The following is a 22,031-nucleotide window of genomic DNA, read 5'->3' as shown; positions in this document are numbered from 1 at the left end:
TTCCATTCTTTTTATTGTTTCTTTGTTTTAATGAAGCATTGACCAGCTTTAGAGAACATGGATTAAGTGCCTGAGAATTATACATGGTCTTGTCCCAACATATGTTATGGTTTCAAATGTCTTAAAAGAAATCTGATTTGACTGAACATATCTTTCAGATGTGATGCAACTTTCTAAATATCACTACACAATATCTATAAGGCCTCTCTTTATTTTATTGTTTTTGTCGCTGATGTTAATCACCTCTTAGGACAGTTACTAATGGAAGTCAGTAAAAATAACTTCACATCCAGGTCCGTCCAACACCCACCAATGTCGGCACCATCAGTATAAACAAATATATAAATACATAAAACAATTAAAACATATATATAAAACAAATGAACAACTGGGTACCAAACATGAGCAAAATACTCAATGACAAAATTACTTAGCATTAAAGTATATATATATAAAAAGTTTATATATGGAATTTGACAACTAGCTTGAAATGTTCTATATATTCTATTTCTTATTTTTTCTTTCCTTGTCTGTCTATTTTTAACTGTAATTTTAGGTTATTCAGACAGTACTATCTGACAGGAGGACAAACAATGGAAACCTGCCTTGGCTGTTGTTGGGTGGATTTATATTTGTGTTGTTCAAAAAGGATCATTAATACGAAATGCTCCTCTTCTGAAAAGAAACTAAATGAAATGAAAATCCATCTGCTCCTAACAACAGAGTACTTTAGAAAACAAGCTGTCCCAAAAATATTTGAAATGCTCTGCAAAGACTACCTGAGTCTCGGGGTCTTCAGAACCCAGGCTGGCTGCTCCCAGTTTGACCACATCAGCCAATTTGGTTATGGTGATAACCGAAGACTGGGCAGCCTGAGCCAGTTTCTCCTGACTGGCTCCCGCACCAGACACCAGCAGCTTAGTGTCCTCTACTAGGGCCTTAGCTGTCTTCAGAATGCATTCTCTGAAAAACAGCAAAAGTTTTGAGTTAAATCACCATGGCAACATAACCGCCTCCAATTTTAGACATATTTCTTTTACTTGCTTGTTAAACAAGACAAAGCAATGCTATGATTATTATGCTCATTCAACGCAGTAATGTGTGTTATCCAGGCACATAGTGCCATTTTGTAGCAGAAATCAGGTAACTACTCTACCTTCAGTTGTTTAAAAAATGCTATGAATATTAAATATAAGACATGACTTAAAAGAAATGTTAAGTAATTTAACACCTTGAAATCGGGATTGTTGCAAGGGAGGGCTGCTCTGTGAGGTGGAAGCATAAGGGAGGAGCTGGTTAAAAAGGCAAGTGCAAAACATCAATAATCTGGATCTGGTTTGGATTAAACCATGACCGTCAACGTTAACTAAAACATTTAACACCTTAATATTACGTAATGCGGATGACTTATTTGGACTCAGACACCTCTGAGTCCAACACCTGGTTACCTAGTTGCATTGCTGACAGCATAGACTCTTTCTTATGTTTTTGTCTGAGCACACAAGACTGCACTGCTGTCAGAGTCACAAACGCAAATGAAAAGATGAGCGAGGAGAGTCAGGCAGACTGGTGTGCTCAGTGGCACATTTTGCTATACAATACACCACGATGAATGTTTGGATAACACCAAGCCAGTATGTAACTTACTTACTACAGTGACAAATTATCTCTCCATCGAAGCACAACCAGTTTATAGTTAACATTTCTTAGTTATGTTTGATACAAAATAACTTCTTTAGACCGTCATGAATATAACAACTTGGAAAACTAAAATGTTCAGTTTGAGACAAAGGATTTTCTTGAACATTTTTAGGACAATGTGCATTTTTACATTTCATACATACAAAATTAAGTGTTGTGATCAATAGAGATTAATCACAGTGCTTGTGTGATTATCAAGATATGAATTTTAGGGATATTGCACATCCCTACACTCCAGGTATATTTTTGATGAGAGAATAACTTTATGATATAATGCAAACCTCAAAAAAGTTGATTTTAATACTGCCCCTTTAAAGAATAACAAATAATTTGTTTTAAATTATCAAATAAGTCTACATGTGCGCCCAATATGACTTTACAGATCTATGCCAGTAGGTGGAGCATACATTATGAAAAAACTTAATAAATGTGCTAATACAATCCACTTGTAATAATTTACTCCCATAATTAAAGTACTAAATGAGTCTGAGTTCTTGTGAATTAGATATAAAAACTGACGTTTATGCTGTAATTGCGTAAACATTATGCTGAGCAGAGCCTGCTGAGGTTTGGGATCAAGCAGAACAGTTAATGGTCTGTTCTTGTACAGCAATTTATCTAGTCCAGAGGAAAATTTGCATGAATGGCAGGGAGAAATGTGGACAGTTTTAGGTTCATTGTTCTCTTTCCCCAAATATCTGTATTGATCATCAGAATTTTTAGCATAGCAGAAAAAATACAAATGATATATTTTAATTTTCAAAAGGGGTTTTGGGTAGTTAATTGAATTCCTTAAATAGAATGAAGATTTTGTCAAACTATCGAATTATGTTCCTACAAAGTGGTTCCAGTTACAGACAAACAATTATTACTGACTACTTTTACTAACAAAGGGTAAACCAAACCAGAAAAGTAATCATGCACTTAACATCAGTTTATCTGGTATTTAAAAAAAGGTGCATAATGTCTAAAAAGGCTGCAGGTCCTGACATACACATATATTTCTAGTCTGTTTGGGAGAGGTTGGAATCTGATGTTTAATGTTTTTATCCATGCAGGGAACAGCAACATTTTTCAGGCCCATTAGCAAGATAAACCTTCCATTTTCTCTGGCACTGTGGCCATATCTGCAACCAATTTAAGGAAAACACATGGTCGTTCTAGGCGAGTTATTGGTATACTTTTTATCATATTCAATCTATTCTTAAGAGAATTAAAACTTTTAAATTATATGATGTGATAAGCATCATCAGAGCTACTAGCAAAATGATTCATGACACACATCAAGTGAGAGGGTCCTAAATGAGAACCTGGTACCTGTGGTCAGCGAACGTTTCAGCATTCTCTCTATTAAGGGTACCAGCAGTGGCAAACATAATGGTTGTGTCGAGATCTGCAATGATTCCAGAAACAGCACTTGCAGCTGTAATACAGGCCTGGGTGCCACGGTTACCAGCTTGAAGGGATGCCAACACATGAGAGACCTAGCACAAAAAAACAAAGGGACATATTTGGGAGTTTGTGTCAGAGCAAACATAAGGCACTTTTCCACTAGCCCGTCTCTAACCAATTCGGTCTCAGTCAGTCCCAACCAGAGTCATTTTCCATTAGCAAATCCGGCGCTGTTCTGCCCAGCAGTTCCCATGTATTGATACCTACTTCAGGGGTAGTACTAGCCACACCAAGCCGAGTACAGCACCAAACCAATTTGAGTTGGTTTGGTCTGATGACCTCACATCAAACTCCAAAACAACATTATAGTTTAGCTGTGGACAGCAGACATGCTGTTTGCTATAAGAGAGCTGCTCAGTACGGAGGCACAATTATGAATTTAGTCACAAGCAGAACCAGGAACACATGCAGAAAGTTTTGGAATGACTGTGATTTAACAGCGCTGCAGCAGCTTGTCTCACTGAGGAACAGGCAGCAATAAAGGAGAGAGAAACGGTTCTGTGGTCAGTGGTCTGTAATTTTGCACTGATAATCAAAAAAAATCAATCAACTTTATTTTTAGCACATTTCAAAAACCGCTAGGGTAGCCAAATGGCTTTACATTAAAACAGAAATACGTAAGAAACATGAAAATAAAAATGCTTAAATTACAACTACAAATCACAAACAAAAAAAGACATCAATATGTTCAAAAATCTGACCTTCTCTGAGACTTTGCGGGCGCTTTCAATTAGTTCTTTCTTAGTAAATGTGTCGTTGGGGCTGCACTGCAGAGCTCCAGCTTTGGTAACCAGACCTGTGCAGGTGAAGCCCAGCTCTCCCACTTGCTTCTTAATGTGAGAACCAATCTGAGAAATAAAACAGTAGAAGAAATAAAATACATGAAATGTATAAAAATGAACAACATGTTAGCCAGCAGAAGTATTTATTCACTTCATCATTCTCTGCAGTGAGTGCTGCATATTTGGCCTCATTTGCTAGATTTCCAAAATTATTGGTCAACTGGTTGGCCAGTCCTCCAAGGTCATCTGGGTTGGTGTTGGACTTGGTCACCTGAAGAGAAATGAGAAAATATTACAGTTTATGAATTCAGTCGGAATGAGGTGTTCAGAAAAATGAACAGCTGTCTGAGGAAAGCTCTATATGACAGTTTCATGAAGGCACTGAAACATTAACAGAAAAACCTAATTAGATTTCTGAGAAATACTAAAACTTTGTCAGATAACAGATTTCTTACCATCTCCTGTACAGTAACAGCAATGGCCTTGGCTGTCTTCACCATGGTGGTCTGGTAATCTACGAAGGTGCCATCTGGTTCATCTGCAGGCCCGTCTTCCATTTTATTGATGGCGTCGTTGATGGAGTCCACCATGCCACCCACAGCACCTGCTGCACTGGCTGCCTCAGCCAGCGTGGCCCCCAAGTCATCTACTGCTTCTTTCATCATCTGCACTGAATCCTCCAGAGCATTCTGCATGTGTGCTGCCTGCAACAAGGAAAAATAGACAAGAGTGTAAGGCTGACAGCTCAGGATCACAGAGATTTAGAATATTTGTTTTCAAAAGACGATTTCCCCCCCCCCATGCTTTCAACTAACGTTATCCTGATTGGGATTGAGTGTGGATCAGTGCATTTCTTAAAAGACACCAAATACATCAAATGATTTAAGATAGGTAACTCCTAATAAGGGTTTTTCTTTATCAAAGAAAAACTGAAAACTGAGTGGATATAGTCAGTTCATTGAATAATAATAATTTTATTATGGTAGCACATGACAAAGAGAGGTTTTCCAAACAACAAAGGGAGGTGCTGCATTTCATATTTTGGAATATTTAAAAATTAAAAACAATTTGATCAAAAATATGGCAAAAAGCACTCATTTGTTTTTGCCAGTACATTTTGTCAGGCTTGCTTAGAAGGAAACTCCTTCAAAATTATAAGCTATCACAATCATTTTTTACATGATTCTGAATTGCATGGTGTATGTAAGGATAAAACATTTAAACACAACACATCACGTTTTGTGAACAAGGACGTGAGAAGTACAGTTAAAGATCCAGAGCACTTAGTTCAGTACCTTGGGATTTCCTCCAGCCTCCTTGGCAGTATAGAGCATCTGCAGCGCTGACTCTGCCAAGGTCTTGGTCTGGTCTAAGACAGCCATCTGCTGCTGGCTGCTGAGGATCTTGGACGCTGTGCCAATGGCAGCCATGATCAAGGGCTCAAAGTAGCTGGCCATCTGAGAAACCTGGGAGAAACCGTTCCAGGAAGGAGAAGCACATGATCAGCCTTCCAATGCACCACCATCTGATGAACACCAATGTTTGGGCATGTACTGATCTGAATTGTGAAGCCAATGTCTGATTTTTAGAAAGAATATTCTAAAACAATATAGGGGCAGTATTTAAAACATTGCTTTGTAAACTTTACTAAGTATTTATTAGGGGTGCACCAATTTATCGGCCAGCAGATTTATTGGTGACAATTTCCTTCATGTTGGGAGATCTTTGATCAGCTGATACTTACATGTGAACCAGATCTTATCCACCGATCTTTTCTACCTCAGCAAAGTCTAAAAATCAGCCACTGTCCACTTCTGCTCTACAGTGACTGACAGACCAGTCCACCAGCTCCTGTCTGTACATTTGCAGTTAACAATGACACCCCACTGTTGAAAGCTCTGTGACTTTCTTGCTATATTTAACATTTCAGTCAAAAAAATTGGTATGGGCCAAAATCTGAATTGGCAAGTCAGACTTTTTAATCAGCCATTGGCCAGAAAACTGCAATAAATGCAGCGCTAGTATTTACATTAGGAGACATCAAGTCATTTTGTAAGAGAAGTCACAGATGGCTATCTAAAACTCCATGTTAAACAGTGTGTGTGAGGGCAGATGTGTTTGTAGTTGTGCTTACCTTGTGTCCCAGCTGGGAGGCCTCTGATCGAGCCGCCACTGCCACAGGATCAATCAGGTTACTGATCTCATGAACTGAAGCAGCCATCTGTTCATGAAGAGTCTACAGTACACGGCAGCAGAACATTGGGAAAGTCACTTCAACTATCATTCACTTCTAGATAAAGAAGCTGATCAAAAATTGCCCGGTAAGGTCATTTCATTGTAATCTTTATAATGAAAAACAATTTGTCAAAAAAATATTTTATAGTTTGACCTTTTATAGGTTTAGAAAAATCATAGTTTTTGGATTACTACCCAAAGTTCCTATAAGGTGGTAAAAATGAGCCCCACTCATTCAGAAATATATATTCTAGATACCACTTACAATATATCAATTGTTACACCTCAAGAAGACTTTTAAACTTTCTCCTCTCTCTCTCTCCCTTTCCTGGACAAAGCCACTGCAGAGGTTACTGCTGTGATTAACTGCTACCATGGCATGAGCCCTGTGCACTGTTTTCCATTCACACAGTTAGTGCTCTGTGGGAAGTAGAGTGCTGACTTCCAGTATTACTGTGTGTCTGGTTCGTCCTCCCAATCCCCAGCAGTATATAAAGTATGTTAAATTGACCGAATTTTGAAAATGTTTAAGAAGTAAACAGACATATTGTGATAATAGTGGTAAACATGCTATAAAACACAATAAATCTAACAATGCACAATTGTTAAATTGTGCATTACTAGTGCATATAAAGAGAATAACTTAAGAAACTAATTTTCTTCCCAACAATAAAACAGCACAAAAAAGAGAGAAACTATCAAAGCAACCAAAAGCGTCCCTCTTTTTTGATTATGTCAATGTGTTTCTGTATGTATTGAATAATCTTTAAAATACTGCTTTACAGAACACACTCAAACCAGTGTCTAAAATAAATCATTAATAAAATCCAAGATAAATATAAAAAATAACATTTTGAAAGGCAAAGTTTGTAACAAGAAAATTTGGAAGCACTCAACTAACAAACATCTTTGTTTAATCAGAAATGGCGTTTTATTGTCAACTTTTAAAGCTCATTATGAACCACAGAGGCGGAAAAGTAGAATTTAGAGCTGTCTTTACCTCCATAGAGATGTCGTCTCGGGGTGTTAGGTGTTGGCTTATTGCAGCCAGAGAAGCCTGGTCAACCTCACGGATGCAGCCGTTCAACACCTCTATAGCGTCATCACACTCTCTCTGGCCTGGAGCCTTCTCTCTGCACACATACATACAGCGGGAGGGAAGGAATGATGAGAGCATAATGAGCAGCTACTCTGATATACTTCAAGTCAACCTAATAAATGCTAAGGAACAATAGCTTTAGTCCAGAAACGTAATTTGTAAACATATACAAACCAAGACTGATAACAATAGTTACCAAATGTTTAATATGATTTCATAAATCTACAACAATAAACTGAAGCAATGTTGTAAAGAAGAGTTGGACCAAATTTCTCCCCAACACAGACAGACTGATGGGCAGAAGACAAGCTGCATGCTTTAAATGTTTGCTGATAAAAGTAGTTTCTGATACTAAATCAGTGCAGATTTACATCAATGCTAAATCTGCACTGATGTACTATTTACTGAATGATAATGACAGACAATATTGTAATGTTCTTCTTTTAGAGTTGTATTTACCACATGTGAAAACAGACATTATTGTTATGGTAACATTAATAAAGTAAATAAATAAAAATAAAATAAATAAATAATGTAACTAAAACAAATAAATGCACTGTGTGAATGAACCTAAGCCTCTATAATCAAATATTGTAATCCAACAATATGCTTCTTTAAGATGCTTCTTCATCATTCAATATTACAGTATATATTGTTTTGCTCATGTAATATTATTCTGCATTATAAATTAAAAATTGATGCTGAAAATTTGTTTCATCATAAGGAGAAGCAACAGCAGTCAGACTGAAGCATACCTCATGTTGGTGATGAGCTTCTTAATGGAATCAGACACGGTCCTCGAGTGTCCCGCCAGCACTGACCACTTAGGAGGGTCTTTGGGGTTGACCGCCAGGGACCGGGCGGTCTGGATCAGGCCTGTCGAGCTCTCCAGCATCATCTGTGCTGCTGTTAAAATTGGCTCCATGGCTGCATGCCCCTGAAGAATTTGGATTAAACTCATTTTTAAATGACTCCAGAACATTTGGCACAGCTTCTGTTTTACTGTGATATAAGTGTTATCAATGGCTAAAAGCTGCAAGTTTACTTCCTCTGCTACTCCAGCCTCCTGGCTCTTTTACTGTAACTAATGGAGGCTATTTCCCTCTCTGGAATTAAGGCTTATATCCACTTTTATAAATTAGCTTTTTTTCTGCTTAGATTTATTAAATATGACTTAAATAAGTGTTTAGTCAGCAGAAACACTTGCACTTCTCTCTGTTGTCCTGATTAAAGGCTGCATCTAAAGCCTGCAAAAGAGACATCAACATCTCCAAATGTTGTTCATATGCTTTTCTGTAGTTTTTAAATGTATTCGTCATAACTGTTAATGACGACATGTTGTTAGCATCCAAAAAGTCATTGCAATGTAAATGTAAGAGTTACTGTTTTGTTTTTGAAAGGTGAAAATAACAACCACACAGCTAAACAGATTGCTCAAAAATTTTCAGTACCCAATACAGTTTGCCCACCTTTCAGTATCAGCCTTCCAACTCTGGTTCAAACAGCATGTTGAACAATCATGATAAGCATTCTTGTTTAAGCATTTATTCTTAAACAAGGATGACAGTTTTAATGGTTCAAATCAAACATAAGAATTTGCTGGTGCATCATCAGTTTTTATTTTTGTGATGCATTGTTATATATTTGAAGGATAAACGAGATGTTTCACTTTTATCATCACGAGTAAAGAAAATTATCCGCTTTTAGGTTTCTCAAGAAAACTTTTTAATAACAGTAAAAAAAAACAATAGGCACAGGTTTGCTGGTTATTAAATTAGAGCAGAGGATGCTGTCAACTAGTGGACAAGTGGAGAAGTGAAATAACTCATAATCCAAATCAAATGTAATCACAATAACACTATGTGTTGCCTAATTAAGAAAGCAGTCTACAGTTGAAAGGTAGGAGAGGACTAACCTCAGGACTGATATGAGCAGGAATGCTGGCGAACTCTGGGTTTGAGGCAAAGGCAGTCAGGTTGTCCACAGCTTCTATCAGAGGGCCAGTAGCAGCCTTGCACTTCTCTCTGTTCTCCTGATTAAAAGCTCCATCTAAAGCCTGCAAAAGAGACATCAATCAAACGTTTCCAAAAGACTACAATTCTAGAGCCTAGTTGGACCTCTGAGCTGCATTTTGCTGAGAGATAACTATTGCTTAGTTATGGGCCCCTCTGAACTAGTTCCTAACAATCAGTTTTCTCGGGAACTCATTTTAAAACTATTTTTCTACTTGCAAATTTCAAGCGTTAAAATCCAAACAGGACTGAGCTCATCAACCAGTATACACAAACAAGCAAGATGTTTGTAAATCAAGTGAGAGATTTTGTCATATTACTGGTCATAAAGTGAAAAAGTACAAACCTTTATAGATTTCACCAGGTTGGCAGTGGTGTTGGCCACTTCTTTGGCTGACTGGACAAACTGTCTCTTGGCAACAGGGTTAGGTGTTTTGGAAGAAGCCAGGCGGCAGGCGTTGCACAGAGCTGAAGTGTGTTTGGCAACAATGGTCGCTGCAGAAAGCACCTGAGCAGAGAGTAGGTAAGCAATTCACCACATGAAGGATCACTCTAAAAGAAACCAAAACCAGCTTAAGCAATGTGGTAACCACAAACCTGAGACTGGGTACAGGCTGGATCCACCAGGTTCTGGCAGGCCATCTGGATAGCCTGGTTAGCCCTGGCAAACTGAGTGGGATCCACAAGACCTTTCTGACCTGCTACACTGTTAGGGTCTGACACTCCCACCAAATAAGCTGCCTAGACACACCAGCAGGTGGTTGGTTACAACACTCAATGGTAATAAACAGATAGTATTATACGGAAAGTATTTTACCTGTGCAGCTGCTTCAGTGAGACCACACAATGCTTTGGATCCAGCACTGACTGAGTCTCCAAACTCTGGCAGGTTAGAATTCTTGGCATTGTGTGAAATGCCTGCCATGGACTCACCAAGAACCTGTCCACAACAAACAGACAATCAGCCGTGCCACATAGAGAGGTTTCATGTTTTTACTACTAGTTTCAGTGATAGTACAGTGCATCATTTTAAGCCTATTGCTTGTTTTCAACCTAAACAATTTAGTCTGTAAGAGAAACCTTGCAGAAAGGAAACTAAATAGGATAAGAAAAGCAGCTCAGTGTGTGATGTACCTTAGAATTCTCCATGACGCTGTCAATGCACTCGAAGAATGACTGCTCATTCACTGCCTCTGTGGGGTTCTCCAGCATCCCTTTCACTGACTGCACACAGAGACCGAACTATTGCAAACTATGTTTCTATTACTGTTGTCACTCTATGACATATGATGACACACTAATTCTAATGGACTGGAAATCAGTATCAAAGTTTTAAAAAATGTCTGCTTGGGGTGTGCCGTGGTGGCGTAGCGGTTAGCACGACCTATATTTGGAGGCCTTGAGTCCTTGACGCGGCCGTCACGGGTTCGACTCCCGGACCTGACGATATTTGCAACATGTCTTCCCTCCTCTCCTTCCCAATTTCCTGTCAGCCTACTGTCATATAAAGGACACTAGAGCCCACAAAAGACCCCCTGGAGGGGTAAAAAAAAAAACAAAAAAAATGTCTGCTTCAGGAAAGGGGATTTATTATTGCTTCCCTATATTAAACCAAAGAGCTGAGATTATTTTATGTAATATACCAGATATATTACATTAAATAATATACAGTATATATAGCATGTTTTATTGTATTTAAACGTTATTATCCCCCAAGAACCATGAACTAACCCATTCCTGGATTTCAGCATAACCTTTCTGCACATCTAATGAATATATGGCTTGAAAGAACAACTTTCACCCTAAGATGGTCAGACAACCAGTAAGTATGAGAAAAAAAACAATCCCAATGCAACCAAAAGCACATCATAAACATAAAAAGATAGACTAGAATGCATTTGATGTTTTGTAAAAGGAGCTCCATTTCTGCATGTTTGGTCCATGATGGCTCCAAAAACAGTTTTAGACAAGCCAACATACTTGGCAAGGTAACAGTCTAAGAAAGATATGCTGTGGGTCACATGAGTCACAATGGCCAAATACAGTATTATCCCTGTTTCTAATCTTCTGATATCTGAACTGAAAGTTACAATGTGAAAAGTAAAACTAAAAACCAGATTTGATACTTCACATATAGTATAAAGTTATATGGAGACTCGTGAATGGCAGCTCTAGCATAACAGATGTTACCTCCAGCTCTCTGAGAGCGTTGTCACACTCCTTCTGACCTGGAGCCTGCTGAGTGCACATGGTGATGAGCTGGTTGATGCTGTCTGTAACTGCCCTGGAGACATAAAGACTCACACATGTTAAGTACAGACTAGCTATGGAAAAGTCACAGTCTTACAAGGGGGAGAGGATTTCTCACCGAGCTGCTGCTGCTAGCTGGTTCTTCAGGTTGGGTGAACTGGGGTCGGTGGACAGAGCCTTGGCTGCAAGCAGCAGCTTGCTTGATGACATAGAGATAGTTTTCAGGTTGGACACTACCTGTGTCTGATCCTCTTTGGACTACAGGAGACAAGAAAGGCTGAACATTTGAATTCAGTTAGAGCACTAAATGCTTATTCTTGAATAAAGCTGCTGAATGTTCAGTTTTGTAAGGCTAGGAGAATTTGAATCAGAAGTTTGATTGACCAGTTTTATGAACTCTTAAGCCACACATGATAACAACATGCAGAGTGTTTTTAAAAACCAAAATGAATAAATGTGAACTTACCTGCTTCTTAAAACCCTAAACAAAGTGTCAAAAATTGAAGGTGACATTTTTGGAATACTAAAAGCCCCAATCCAAATTTATATAAGAAAATAACTAACTGGACACTGCAAAGCGGAAAAGTCTCAGTTTCTTCATTTCTCCTGGATATTAAAGAAAAATAGATTCTTTTTCTATGGTCTTTTCCCCCCAGGCAGATGCTGGAATATTTTATTAACAGCTTCCATTTAACAGAGGGCATGTCTCATGATGATGACCAAAAAAGTTAATTCAGTAATGAACGTTTAATATATAATAACGTATCATCATTCCTCTGCCACAGAGTTCAACTACTTGCCATATCATGTTAGACTCTTTTCTGAAATGTGCTCACTTTGCTTATGCTCCACTAGTTTGGTTTCTTGTGACTTCCTTAAGACACTTTCCTATATTTTATAATAGCTCTTTGCCATCTCCTTATTAGAAATCAAATACTCCTGCTACTATGGATCAGTTGTCTCAAAATTGTGACTTAGCCAACATGAACTCTGTGGCAGTCTTATCTAATCCTACCTGGGAGGTTCCAGCCATGTCAACACCAGCATCCAGGAAGGTGTTGAAGTCTTGTCCAAACTTGCTGGTAGCCCTGGCCAGGTCCTGGGTGGTCCCTCTGGATGCCTGGACCACCTCATTGGCTGACTGGTTAAGGCCAGCTGCCACCTCATTCAGCTGAGCCTGAATTTCCTGGAAACTTCGTCCACTGGACGGGAACTACAAGGTTAGAGAAAGAATACCAATGTTGAATGGGGCATAGGGAAATTCAAAATAAAAAAACTCATGTTTTTTTTTTGAGAATGCACAAGTTAGAAAGAGGTCGTTATCTTAAATTTAGAAAAATATAAAGTACTGTCCAGTGTTTACTCTAGTCATGAAATACTTCTTCAGATTTTATAGCTAGAATTACCTTACTTTCTTCCCTTTAAGCTCAACCCCAGAAAAAAACCAAAGAGATGTTGTTTTGGACAAAATTAAAGGAAATGTAAGAAAAAAGGAAGTGTAGCAAATGGTTTAAAAAATGCACAGCAATACATTGTTAAAAACTTCGGTAACACTTTATTTGTCGGGGTGTCCATCAGACTGTCATGAAACTGTCATAAATGTGACGTAACTCCTGTCATGAAGATGAATGAGATTTCATGAATGCTTATGACTGTTGTCAGTAAGTGTGATTCTGTAAATAATGACCCTTCTAATGAAAAGTTGACAATTTTAATTAACTTTTGATGCAAGTTTAATGCAACTTTGCTTTTAAAAGTGTCAGTATTTACGGGCGTGCCGTGGTGGCGGAGGGGTTAGCGCGACCCACATTCAGAGGCAACGTGGCCTTGACGCGGCTGTCGCAGGTTCGACTCCCGGACCCGACGACGTTTACCGCATGTCTTCCCCCCTCTCCTTCCCCCTTTCCTGTCACCCTACTTTGAAAAAGGGACACTAGAGCCCACAAAAAAAGAAGACCCCTTGCGGGGCGATAAAAAAAAACGTGTCAGTATTTACCAAATAATGCAAGTTAACACTTTTAATGCAATTTTGCATTAAAGAGTGGCGGAAACAGGCTTCCATATGTTTCGGTTCCGTGAACAGAAAGAAAAGAAAGAAAAAGATACGATAAGATAAGTTAAGATAAGATAAGATTTATTTGTCATTGTCATCAACAGATTACAACGAGATTGAGATTTGCTCGACTCGAGTTAAGATGCAGGTTATGTGTATATACATAATATACCAAAATAAATAGTACAAAATGAGAAATAAACTTAGACATCAGAAGATGGTTGCAGTGCCTGGAGGTGTCGCAACAGAATCTACATTTTTAACAAAGTGGTGTCAAGAGCAGAAGTTCTTATGCCTTTGAATTTAGTGCCATGATTGCCATCGGGTAAAAACTGTTTTTTAGGCGATTTGTCCTGGTTTTTATTGCTCTGTATCTCTTGCCTGATGGCAGCAGCTGGAAGAGACCATGGCCAGGGTGTGAAGAGTCATTTAAAATGTCCAAAACTTTCTTGTGGAGCCTGGAAGTGTAAATCTGTTCCATAGTGGGGAGGGGGCAGCCTATGGTTCCCTCTGCTGCCCTAACAACCCTCTGGAGCACCTTCTTGCCACAGATGTGCTGCTGCCGTACCAGACACACAGACTGTACGTGAGCACACTCTCTATGGAGCAGTGATAGAAGGCCTGCAGCAGGTCTGAGGGGAGACGGTTCTTCTTGAGTATTCTCAGAAAGTACAGTCTCTGCTGTGCCTTCTTCAACAGCTCCTTGGTGTTGGTGCTCCAGGTTAGCTTGTCCTCCAACTCCATGCCCAGAAACCTGAACACTGGGACCCTCTCCACACAGGTCCCACTGATGGTGAGAGGCTGAATGTCCGTTTTGTTCTTCCTGAAGTCGATCACCAGCTCCTTTGTTTTGGAGGTGTTGAGGAGCAGGTTATTGACTTTGCACCACTCTGACAGCTGCTTCACCTCATCCCTGTACTCCAGCTCCCCCTTCCTGCCTGAGATGAGACCAACAACAGTTGTGTCATCTGCAAACTTTATGATCTTGTTGCTGAGGTGGTTGGAGACACAGTCATGAGTGTAGAGGGTGTAGAGAAGTGGGCTGAGCACGCAACCCTGTGGCGATCCGGTGTTCAGGCTCAGAGCAGTGGAGGTGTGGGGGCCCAGTCTGACCCTCTGAGAGCGACCTGTTAGGAAGTCCAGGATCCAACTGCAGGTGGCTGATGGGAGCCCAAGGTTTGCTAGCTTGGACACCAGACGTTTGGGGAAGTATAGTATTAAATGCTGAGCTGAAGTCCACAAAGAGCATTCTGACGTAGCTCCCCTGCTTCTCTAAGTGGGTCAGGGCAGCATGAAGTGCAGTGGATACAGCGTCCTCTGTGGACCTCTTTGCTTTGTAGGCAAATTGGAGAGGGTCCAGCTCAGCAGGCAGGCCAGCGAGGATGTGACTCCGCACCAGTCTCTCGAAGCACTTCATGATGATCGGTGTGAGTGCCACTGGACGGTAGTCGTTCAGGGTGTTGATGTTGGTTCTTTTCGGCAGGGGGACAATGGTAGAGGACTTTAGGCAGGGAGGGACAGTGGCTTGAGACAGGGACTGGTTAAAAATCTTTGTGAAGATTCCAGCCAGTTGGTCTGCACAGTCTTTAAGCACCCGTCCCGACACACCGTCAGGTCCCGCAGCCTTCCTTGGGTTCACCTTCCTCATCACCTGCCTCACCTCACACTCCTCTACTGTGAGAGCAGAGCTGCTGTGGACAGGCAGCTGTGATGGAGCTGTGGTAGGTGTCGCCTCAAAGCGGGCAAAGAAGATATTCATCTCCTCTGCCAGACTGACTGATTTCAGATCAGCATGATTAAAGTCCCCAGAGACGATGTGAACAGCCTTGGGGTACTTGTTCTGGTTGTTGCTGATAGTATCATGCAGGAGTCCCACGGCCGAGCTAGCGTTAGCATCCGGTGCTATGTAAACCGCAGTGAGTAGAATGGCGTTAAACTCACGTGGGAGGTATCGGGGTCTGCATTTAATTGTGATGAACTCCACGCCTGGAGAACAGTGGCTAACAACTACTGTGGAGTTCGTACACCAGCTGTTATTTACATAAACGCATAGTCCGCCTTCTCTTTTCTTACCAGAGCTCGCCGATCGATCCTGTCGGTGTGCTGTGTAGCCTGCTAGCTCGATCTCCGGGTCCAGTATAGTTGGATTTAACCACGTCTCCGTGATCAACAGAATGCAGCATTCCCGGATGAGGTTGTCAGTTGCAATCCACAGCTTCCATTCGTCCAGTTTGTTAGCGAGAGACCTCACGTTGGAGAGAAAGATGCTTGGTAGCGGTGGTTTGTGTGGCTGTTTCCTGAGCCTCGCTAACACGCCGCTGCGACACCCCCTCTTTTGTTTACGATCTCTGCGCCGTCGTCTTGTCGTAGTTACTGGGATTGTAATCCAGGGAGAGCCCGGTGTCCGTGCAATATCGACCGGAATGTTGTTGTGGACACGGAAAAGCTCCTGTGACAGACTTCCCCCGATTGCTTGACCAATGGCCAGTAAATCTTGTCGGTTGTAGGTGTTTTTAACCGAGCAAAGTGGAAAAGACGAACTTCGAGTCGGTGAGCACAGAGCCGCTGCGTCTACGCGCGCCGCCATCGTGAGAAAAAAAAACAAACAAAAAAAAACAAAACAAAGGCGATTCAGAGACCAACTGTCTGACATCACTAGCAGAGCAGAGCAAGAGTTTCAATTAGCTAAACAACCATGGCTGTGTTCAGGCGACCGCTCCCAGTGTCAGAAATCTCAATGAGGAAGTTACTGCATCAGGTTTTCTACCACTTTAATATGTCAGCTATAACTGGTATATATTCGCATAGAGAGTTTCATTTACAATTTTTATATCTTCATGTCATTTGGTAGATCCCAGCCAGCTGATGAGAGAAAAAGTAGATCTTAGTCTCAAAAGGTTTGAGCACCCGTGGTTTAGATTATTTCTTTTATTTGTTCACTAACACTACTATAAATGGTAAAGAAATCTAGTAGATTAAGATGCAGTATGATTCTTGTACTGAAATGCAATACCCAATCATAACTGTTGTCAAATTTTGCTGATGATCACTGTGAAAATGTTTCCAAACATGGCTCCTGATGCCAGAGAGAGAAAACTCTCTGATTTTCTCACTCTGACTCTACTATGTAATGGTGATAATGTACTAACAGAATCAGCCAGAAGTGATCTGCTGGCCTCGCCCACTGTGCGGATGGCGTTGTCCACATCCCTCTGACCAGGAAGGGAGTTAACACATCTGTTCAGAGCCTGGGACACTGCCTTGGCCACCTACACACAGGTCATAAAGAACAGAATATATTACTCTGATGATCAGCCTTACCGGGTGTATTGAAATATTGTTTTTCTTTCTGAAGCTTTGTGTCTGACCTGAGCCAGCCTCTGTTGACTCTCTGCATCTCCTGGCTTAGCGATTGCCCTCTTGGTTTCCTCAATCAGTTTGGCTGATTTGTCCATGACATCACCAGCACAGTCCAGCACGGCACTGCGTGTTGCTGGGTCATCTGTGGTAGCAGCGACCCCTCTGGCTGCCGAGGCCAAGGACTTCAGAGTCTGGGCTATATCTCTGGCTGACATGCCTAGATGCAACAGGAGGGCGGAGAAACCTGAGTCTGTGCTAACATGGAAGGTCACACTAAACAGTTGGTGAAAGAGAATGCAATTATATGATTAAGTCAAGTAATTAGGAGACTTAAATCAAACATCCCCACTTTGGACCACCTTTAAACCAACAGGACTGTTTTCACGTATTTCCAGTAAAACTGCATAGCTTTTGCAGAGCATGTTTGGAGTGCCTTGTGCTCTTCTGGGAGGTGCATTCATTTTACCCACCTATGTAGTTTTCATCTCCTTGAGTGGCTTCACTCAGGAGCTGGGCGATACCTGACGTGACAGCCTTGGTGCTGGTGCCCAGGTCCTGGGAACATTTTTCAAGCTGAACAACAAAACAAACACTTAGACCAACTGCCCAGGATTCAGAATCTTCTGATCTACAGCCACTGCTTCAAATGAAGCTTAATCTCATGAGAATTTTCAGTCCAACGTTTGTCCAAGCTAAATGAACTGGTGGTGGGTGTTCATTACCGTCTCGCCTGGCAGCGGTTTGAGTTTGCCTGCTTGAGCAGAAGCCTTGGCATCCTGAATGTTCTTCTCCAGATCTTTCACCATGTTCAGAGCATTATCTATCTCCAGCTGACCACAAGCATCCTGGGCCTGAAATATTACACATATACACCATTTAGCATGTTTATCTGTTTTCATGTCTCCTGTCATCTATCAACATGGGGCAGGAGACAATGATTCAGGTGGAGGTCATGACCTTTTACCTTCTGTGAGGCAGTGCGAAGTTCTGCCAGGGCGCTGGCCAGATTCTTAGCGCATTGGCTGAGTTGCATGGCTGATGCCTGGTCATTGATGGTTGGAACAGTGGCTTTACATGCTGTTACCATCTTAGCTCCTGGCTGGAAGAGGACAGGAAGAGACAGACTGAATTAACTTAGATAGGAAGACAAATGTGATTTATGCAGATTATCTGAAGTGCTCACCAAGCGTGATATTAGAACCAAGATGAACTTTTGGAATGGAAGTCCCTAACACACCAATTATTACATTTTGAAGATTAATAGTAAAGCAAAATATAACAAGTTATTTATCGGAAATTGTAGACCTAATTAACCACCCCCTGCAGACCTATACATTTTCCACATAGAACATCTATGCAGGAAATCCTAGGCAATGTCATGTGAACTTTTTGCACTTAGTGATGTGAAGTTTGCATTTTGCAATGGAAAAATACCTCAGGGGCCCAGCACATCACAATGTATCAACACAAAGAATTTGTGACATTTAAAAAAAAGCAGTCGATGGAATATGGTGAGTTCTGGAGGCTCAAAGCAGGAACAAAAAGACGCCTAGACAAGTCAGACAGCAGGTAAAGCAGCGCACAATTGCAAACATTGGCCCAGATGAGCATGACGGTCAGAAGGCTGAACTGAAATAACACAAAAAAAAGAATCAAATTCATCAGGCTAGAAGGCCAGCCTTTGTCAGAGGAGGAAGAAGCTGGGTTCCACTGACTGCTACGTGCTACTGAGATGTAATATTTCACAGACGCAGCGCCGTTCAACCTCCACCTGACAGTGGACTCTCACATCGAATGTCTCTTTAAAGCTGCGGCATGCAACTTAAAAAAAAGTTTCTACATATGCCTTAACAAGAAAAAAAGAGAAAAAAAAAATCAAGCTCCTCTACCTCTTCCCTATGTTCTGCAGAATTATGCTGCTTGGTCAGAAACAACCAATCAGAGTCAGAAAGAGAGTCTCGAAACTGTCAGTCATGCTTTGACACTGCACAGCAGAGGGTTTGCACATGCACAAAACAATTAGCCATGTTCTCAGGCAGTTTAGATTTAGGAACCCGTGTTTGTTTATTTGAATGGAACCTGCATTTGACTTTGAATGTTTCCTTTGTCTTGACATTACTTGATATAAGCAGTGTATTGGGATTGATTTGACTTTCTGTATAATTTAGGCTGTTGAGAGCCTTACTGTTTTCAAGCTGTTAAATATTGTATTACTGATAACTGTTTTTCAGTCATCCTTTTTACCAGATCGCATAGTCAGCAGCATTTATACCTAAATCAAAAATTAACAGCCAATGCAGGTGATTAGTATTGGTGATCCGCAGTGATCGGCCCTCATCGGTGATTGGTGTATTGGAAACAAGAGACCTGATCGGAGCAATTCTAGTTTGAAAACACCAATAAATACAGGATCAAACTCAAACTACTTGTTTGTGTGCACAACTTGGCAAATAAAGTTGATTCTGATTCTAAATGTATTTATGTTTGCCTTGTTTGGACAGCATAGATTGAAGATTAGTACCTGGGAGAAGAGCAGCAACTTAAAGTATCAATTCATCACACCAGAGACGTACTAGCATCTGATCTGTTTTCCTGCTTAATTAAAAATACTGAAATAAACATATAAAAAACATTTTAAAACACAATTCAGTTTCATGCAGGTAATCAGTCACCTGCAGGAAGTTCTGACTAGCACCAATGAGGGCGAGCTGGGCACTGGGGCTGTCAGGCTGGGACTGGCTGCCTCGGACTCCTTGAACCAGCTGAGGGATCTGTTCTGCCACCACCTGATCACACACACAGACACACGCACACACAAAGCATAACCTCTCATTAAAAACTGCTCAGTTTACACCATGGATACTTATGGCATTGTTATACTTCACAATATAACAAAAGATGGGAAGTCAATTAATTATTTCTGGTTCAAAAGTGCTGAAGTTCAGCTTTGTTACTAATAAGAGATGTTTTGTAGAAGTAAAACAGTTTCCAGTGCAGTGGACAGCAGTGGATTTAAACAGATCCAGACTACTTTCTACAATTCAAAGAGGTTAGATAAACACCAAACTTCAACTGAGTGCTACCCTCGCTCATAAAAATTTTTTTTATTGGGTTTTAAAGTAACCTTTACCAGACCAAGTGTTTCCTTGTGACACATAGGCAGGTACTGTAATGTGGGGAGCTGTCGTGTCAAAATGTATTGAAGAAATACAGCTGACTTGACAAGATGAAAGAATCTTGCAAAATCAGTGAATCTTGTATGTGTCCTGAGGCGGGGGGCAACTGGAGCGCAAATAGCTTCTAAGATAACACTTCACTGTCAGAAGGATTATTTTGGTTGTTTTTGTCCCTCAGTAAAATCTCCTTATTTTACTGTATTCAAACAATCAGCTCTAAGACTGTCCATAACATGCTGCAACAAAAAACTGCCAAACTTATATTGCTAATCACATCTGCACATGCTCTTTATCATAACAATATAGATACTTTAACACAGTTCGCAGCAGCAGTTTTGCAAAAGTTACTGAGACGTTTGCCAGAAACATTGCTTTCACCAACATGTGTGCTCCTTGCCAGGATTTGTTGGAGCAGATAGTTGACACCTGGTAGAAAACACCCAGACACTTCAGCACTAAAACCTATGTTTAAAAAGGAGGATATGGAATGTTTGACTTTTTCGGGTTCTGTGCTGAATTATGCCACTGTGTGTATGTGTGGGTTTGTGTGAACAGATCAGAGCAGGTTGAGGGCTCACCTTGCAGCTCTGGACGAGCTGTTGCTGTGCAGCCTGATTCTTGTTGGACGAGGCAGCATGCTGGGCTGCAGCTATTGTCTGAGTGGCAGCTGCTGCGGCTTGTTTGGCAGCATTCTACCAGAGAAAATATTAAAGACTTCAGTCTGCTACACATGAAAAGTGTTTGTTTTTCTTAATCCTATATCCTGAATGTAAAAAGTTATAACCTGAGTATGTTCCATTTTATTTTACCTCCAGATTGTTGATGAGCCGCTTCTTGATAGCATTCTGGGCGGCAGCGTTGGTGGCCATCCGCAAGCCTTCTGCAGCTTCACGCAGTTTCTGCTGCTGTTCCTCACTGTCAGGATTGGCAGCTGCACCCTGTAGAAACACCACAGCAGCTCACAGTCAACTTACAGACAGATTAGAGCATTTCTATTTAGATAGGGACATACTGAAGTGGGCTGACCTTAGCAGCCTCCACCATTTTAGCAGTGGCATCAGCCAGAAGTTTGGCTGCAGAGAGAAGCTTGCGGGAGTTTTCCAGATCAGACTCTCCCTCTGCATCCATCTTGATGGCATTGACAAGATCAGACGTGGCCTGGGCAAGAATGCGAGCCTGGCGAACCATCTCACCTGGTATGTGAGAGAGAGAAAGAAAAAGAGAATATGGTTCAAAGAAGAGGTTTTGTTCCTTGATATGGAATATCATCACACTGCTTTATTTCCTTTGTGTGTTTTACAGATTTTATTTTTACAACCTTCATTACAATGTTCATTACTCACTGACTCTTACTTTTTACTCTTTCACACATACTAGAGCAGATTGGGGGAGGAACAACAGACTTAATATTCCACAACAAAATTACCTCCTTGAAGAGAGGTGAGTGAAGTTTGTAGTTTAAAATTAAAGTAGTCATGACTGATAACCTATAAAAGTATGAATATTGTACTCTTCCTGTATAATGTTGGTAAAAAAACAAAAAATATATATATCTGCTTGCATCTATGTGAGCAGAAGGCTTAGGAAAAGGAAATGTGATGCTAGTGGTTTATTGTCTCACAAGAACAGAAACGAGAAATCAGTTGGTGGCAAGAATTAGGCAACTGAATGACACATAATAGCTACTAGGATGTCTTGACAGAAACACTCTCATGGCTCTTACTGAAAGAAGGAGGCTCAAAGCAGGGGGAGTTACTTTTATGACTTCATATCTAAACAACTTGTAGTCCATTCCGGCTGCAAGAAAAAGCAAGACTCTCAGCAGATAACAGGAAGGCTGTATGGAGTACACTAAAGCTGCTTTATTTTATCCTATTGGCATTTCAACCTATGTGTCATCAATGTTTACAG

General features: G+C 40.7%; 1 protein-coding gene across 1 annotated transcript in view; it reads right to left on the bottom strand.

The window, feature by feature from the left end:
• Positions 1 to 22,031, bottom strand: part of tln1 (talin 1) — an 85,102-nt gene that overhangs the window by 18,058 nt on the left and 45,013 nt on the right. Inside the window, exons 21-46 of the mRNA XM_028024680.1 lie at positions 21,147 to 21,313; positions 20,930 to 21,058; positions 20,699 to 20,812; positions 19,617 to 19,730; positions 17,909 to 18,043; positions 17,667 to 17,795; positions 17,415 to 17,517; positions 16,953 to 17,161; positions 16,734 to 16,853; positions 12,547 to 12,744; positions 11,650 to 11,789; positions 11,472 to 11,565; positions 10,416 to 10,505; positions 10,099 to 10,221; positions 9,879 to 10,022; positions 9,628 to 9,789; positions 9,185 to 9,325; positions 8,025 to 8,206; positions 7,171 to 7,303; positions 6,070 to 6,171; positions 5,231 to 5,401; positions 4,391 to 4,639; positions 4,087 to 4,206; positions 3,855 to 4,001; positions 3,019 to 3,185; positions 780 to 963 (exon numbers count right to left, since the gene is read on the bottom strand). Of these exons, the coding sequence (XP_027880481.1) occupies positions 780 to 963; positions 3,019 to 3,185; positions 3,855 to 4,001; positions 4,087 to 4,206; positions 4,391 to 4,639; positions 5,231 to 5,401; positions 6,070 to 6,171; positions 7,171 to 7,303; positions 8,025 to 8,206; positions 9,185 to 9,325; positions 9,628 to 9,789; positions 9,879 to 10,022; positions 10,099 to 10,221; positions 10,416 to 10,505; positions 11,472 to 11,565; positions 11,650 to 11,789; positions 12,547 to 12,744; positions 16,734 to 16,853; positions 16,953 to 17,161; positions 17,415 to 17,517; positions 17,667 to 17,795; positions 17,909 to 18,043; positions 19,617 to 19,730; positions 20,699 to 20,812; positions 20,930 to 21,058; positions 21,147 to 21,313 (3,767 nt within the window). The remainder of the gene's footprint in view (positions 1 to 779; positions 964 to 3,018; positions 3,186 to 3,854; positions 4,002 to 4,086; positions 4,207 to 4,390; positions 4,640 to 5,230; positions 5,402 to 6,069; positions 6,172 to 7,170; positions 7,304 to 8,024; positions 8,207 to 9,184; positions 9,326 to 9,627; positions 9,790 to 9,878; positions 10,023 to 10,098; positions 10,222 to 10,415; positions 10,506 to 11,471; positions 11,566 to 11,649; positions 11,790 to 12,546; positions 12,745 to 16,733; positions 16,854 to 16,952; positions 17,162 to 17,414; positions 17,518 to 17,666; positions 17,796 to 17,908; positions 18,044 to 19,616; positions 19,731 to 20,698; positions 20,813 to 20,929; positions 21,059 to 21,146; positions 21,314 to 22,031) is intronic.

Source organism: Xiphophorus couchianus, chromosome 8 (genome assembly GCF_001444195.1).
Source record: "Xiphophorus couchianus chromosome 8, X_couchianus-1.0, whole genome shotgun sequence".
In the NCBI taxonomy this organism is placed as follows: domain Eukaryota; kingdom Metazoa; phylum Chordata; class Actinopteri; order Cyprinodontiformes; family Poeciliidae; genus Xiphophorus; species Xiphophorus couchianus.
This window is presented reverse-complemented; position numbering and strand designations above follow the sequence as displayed.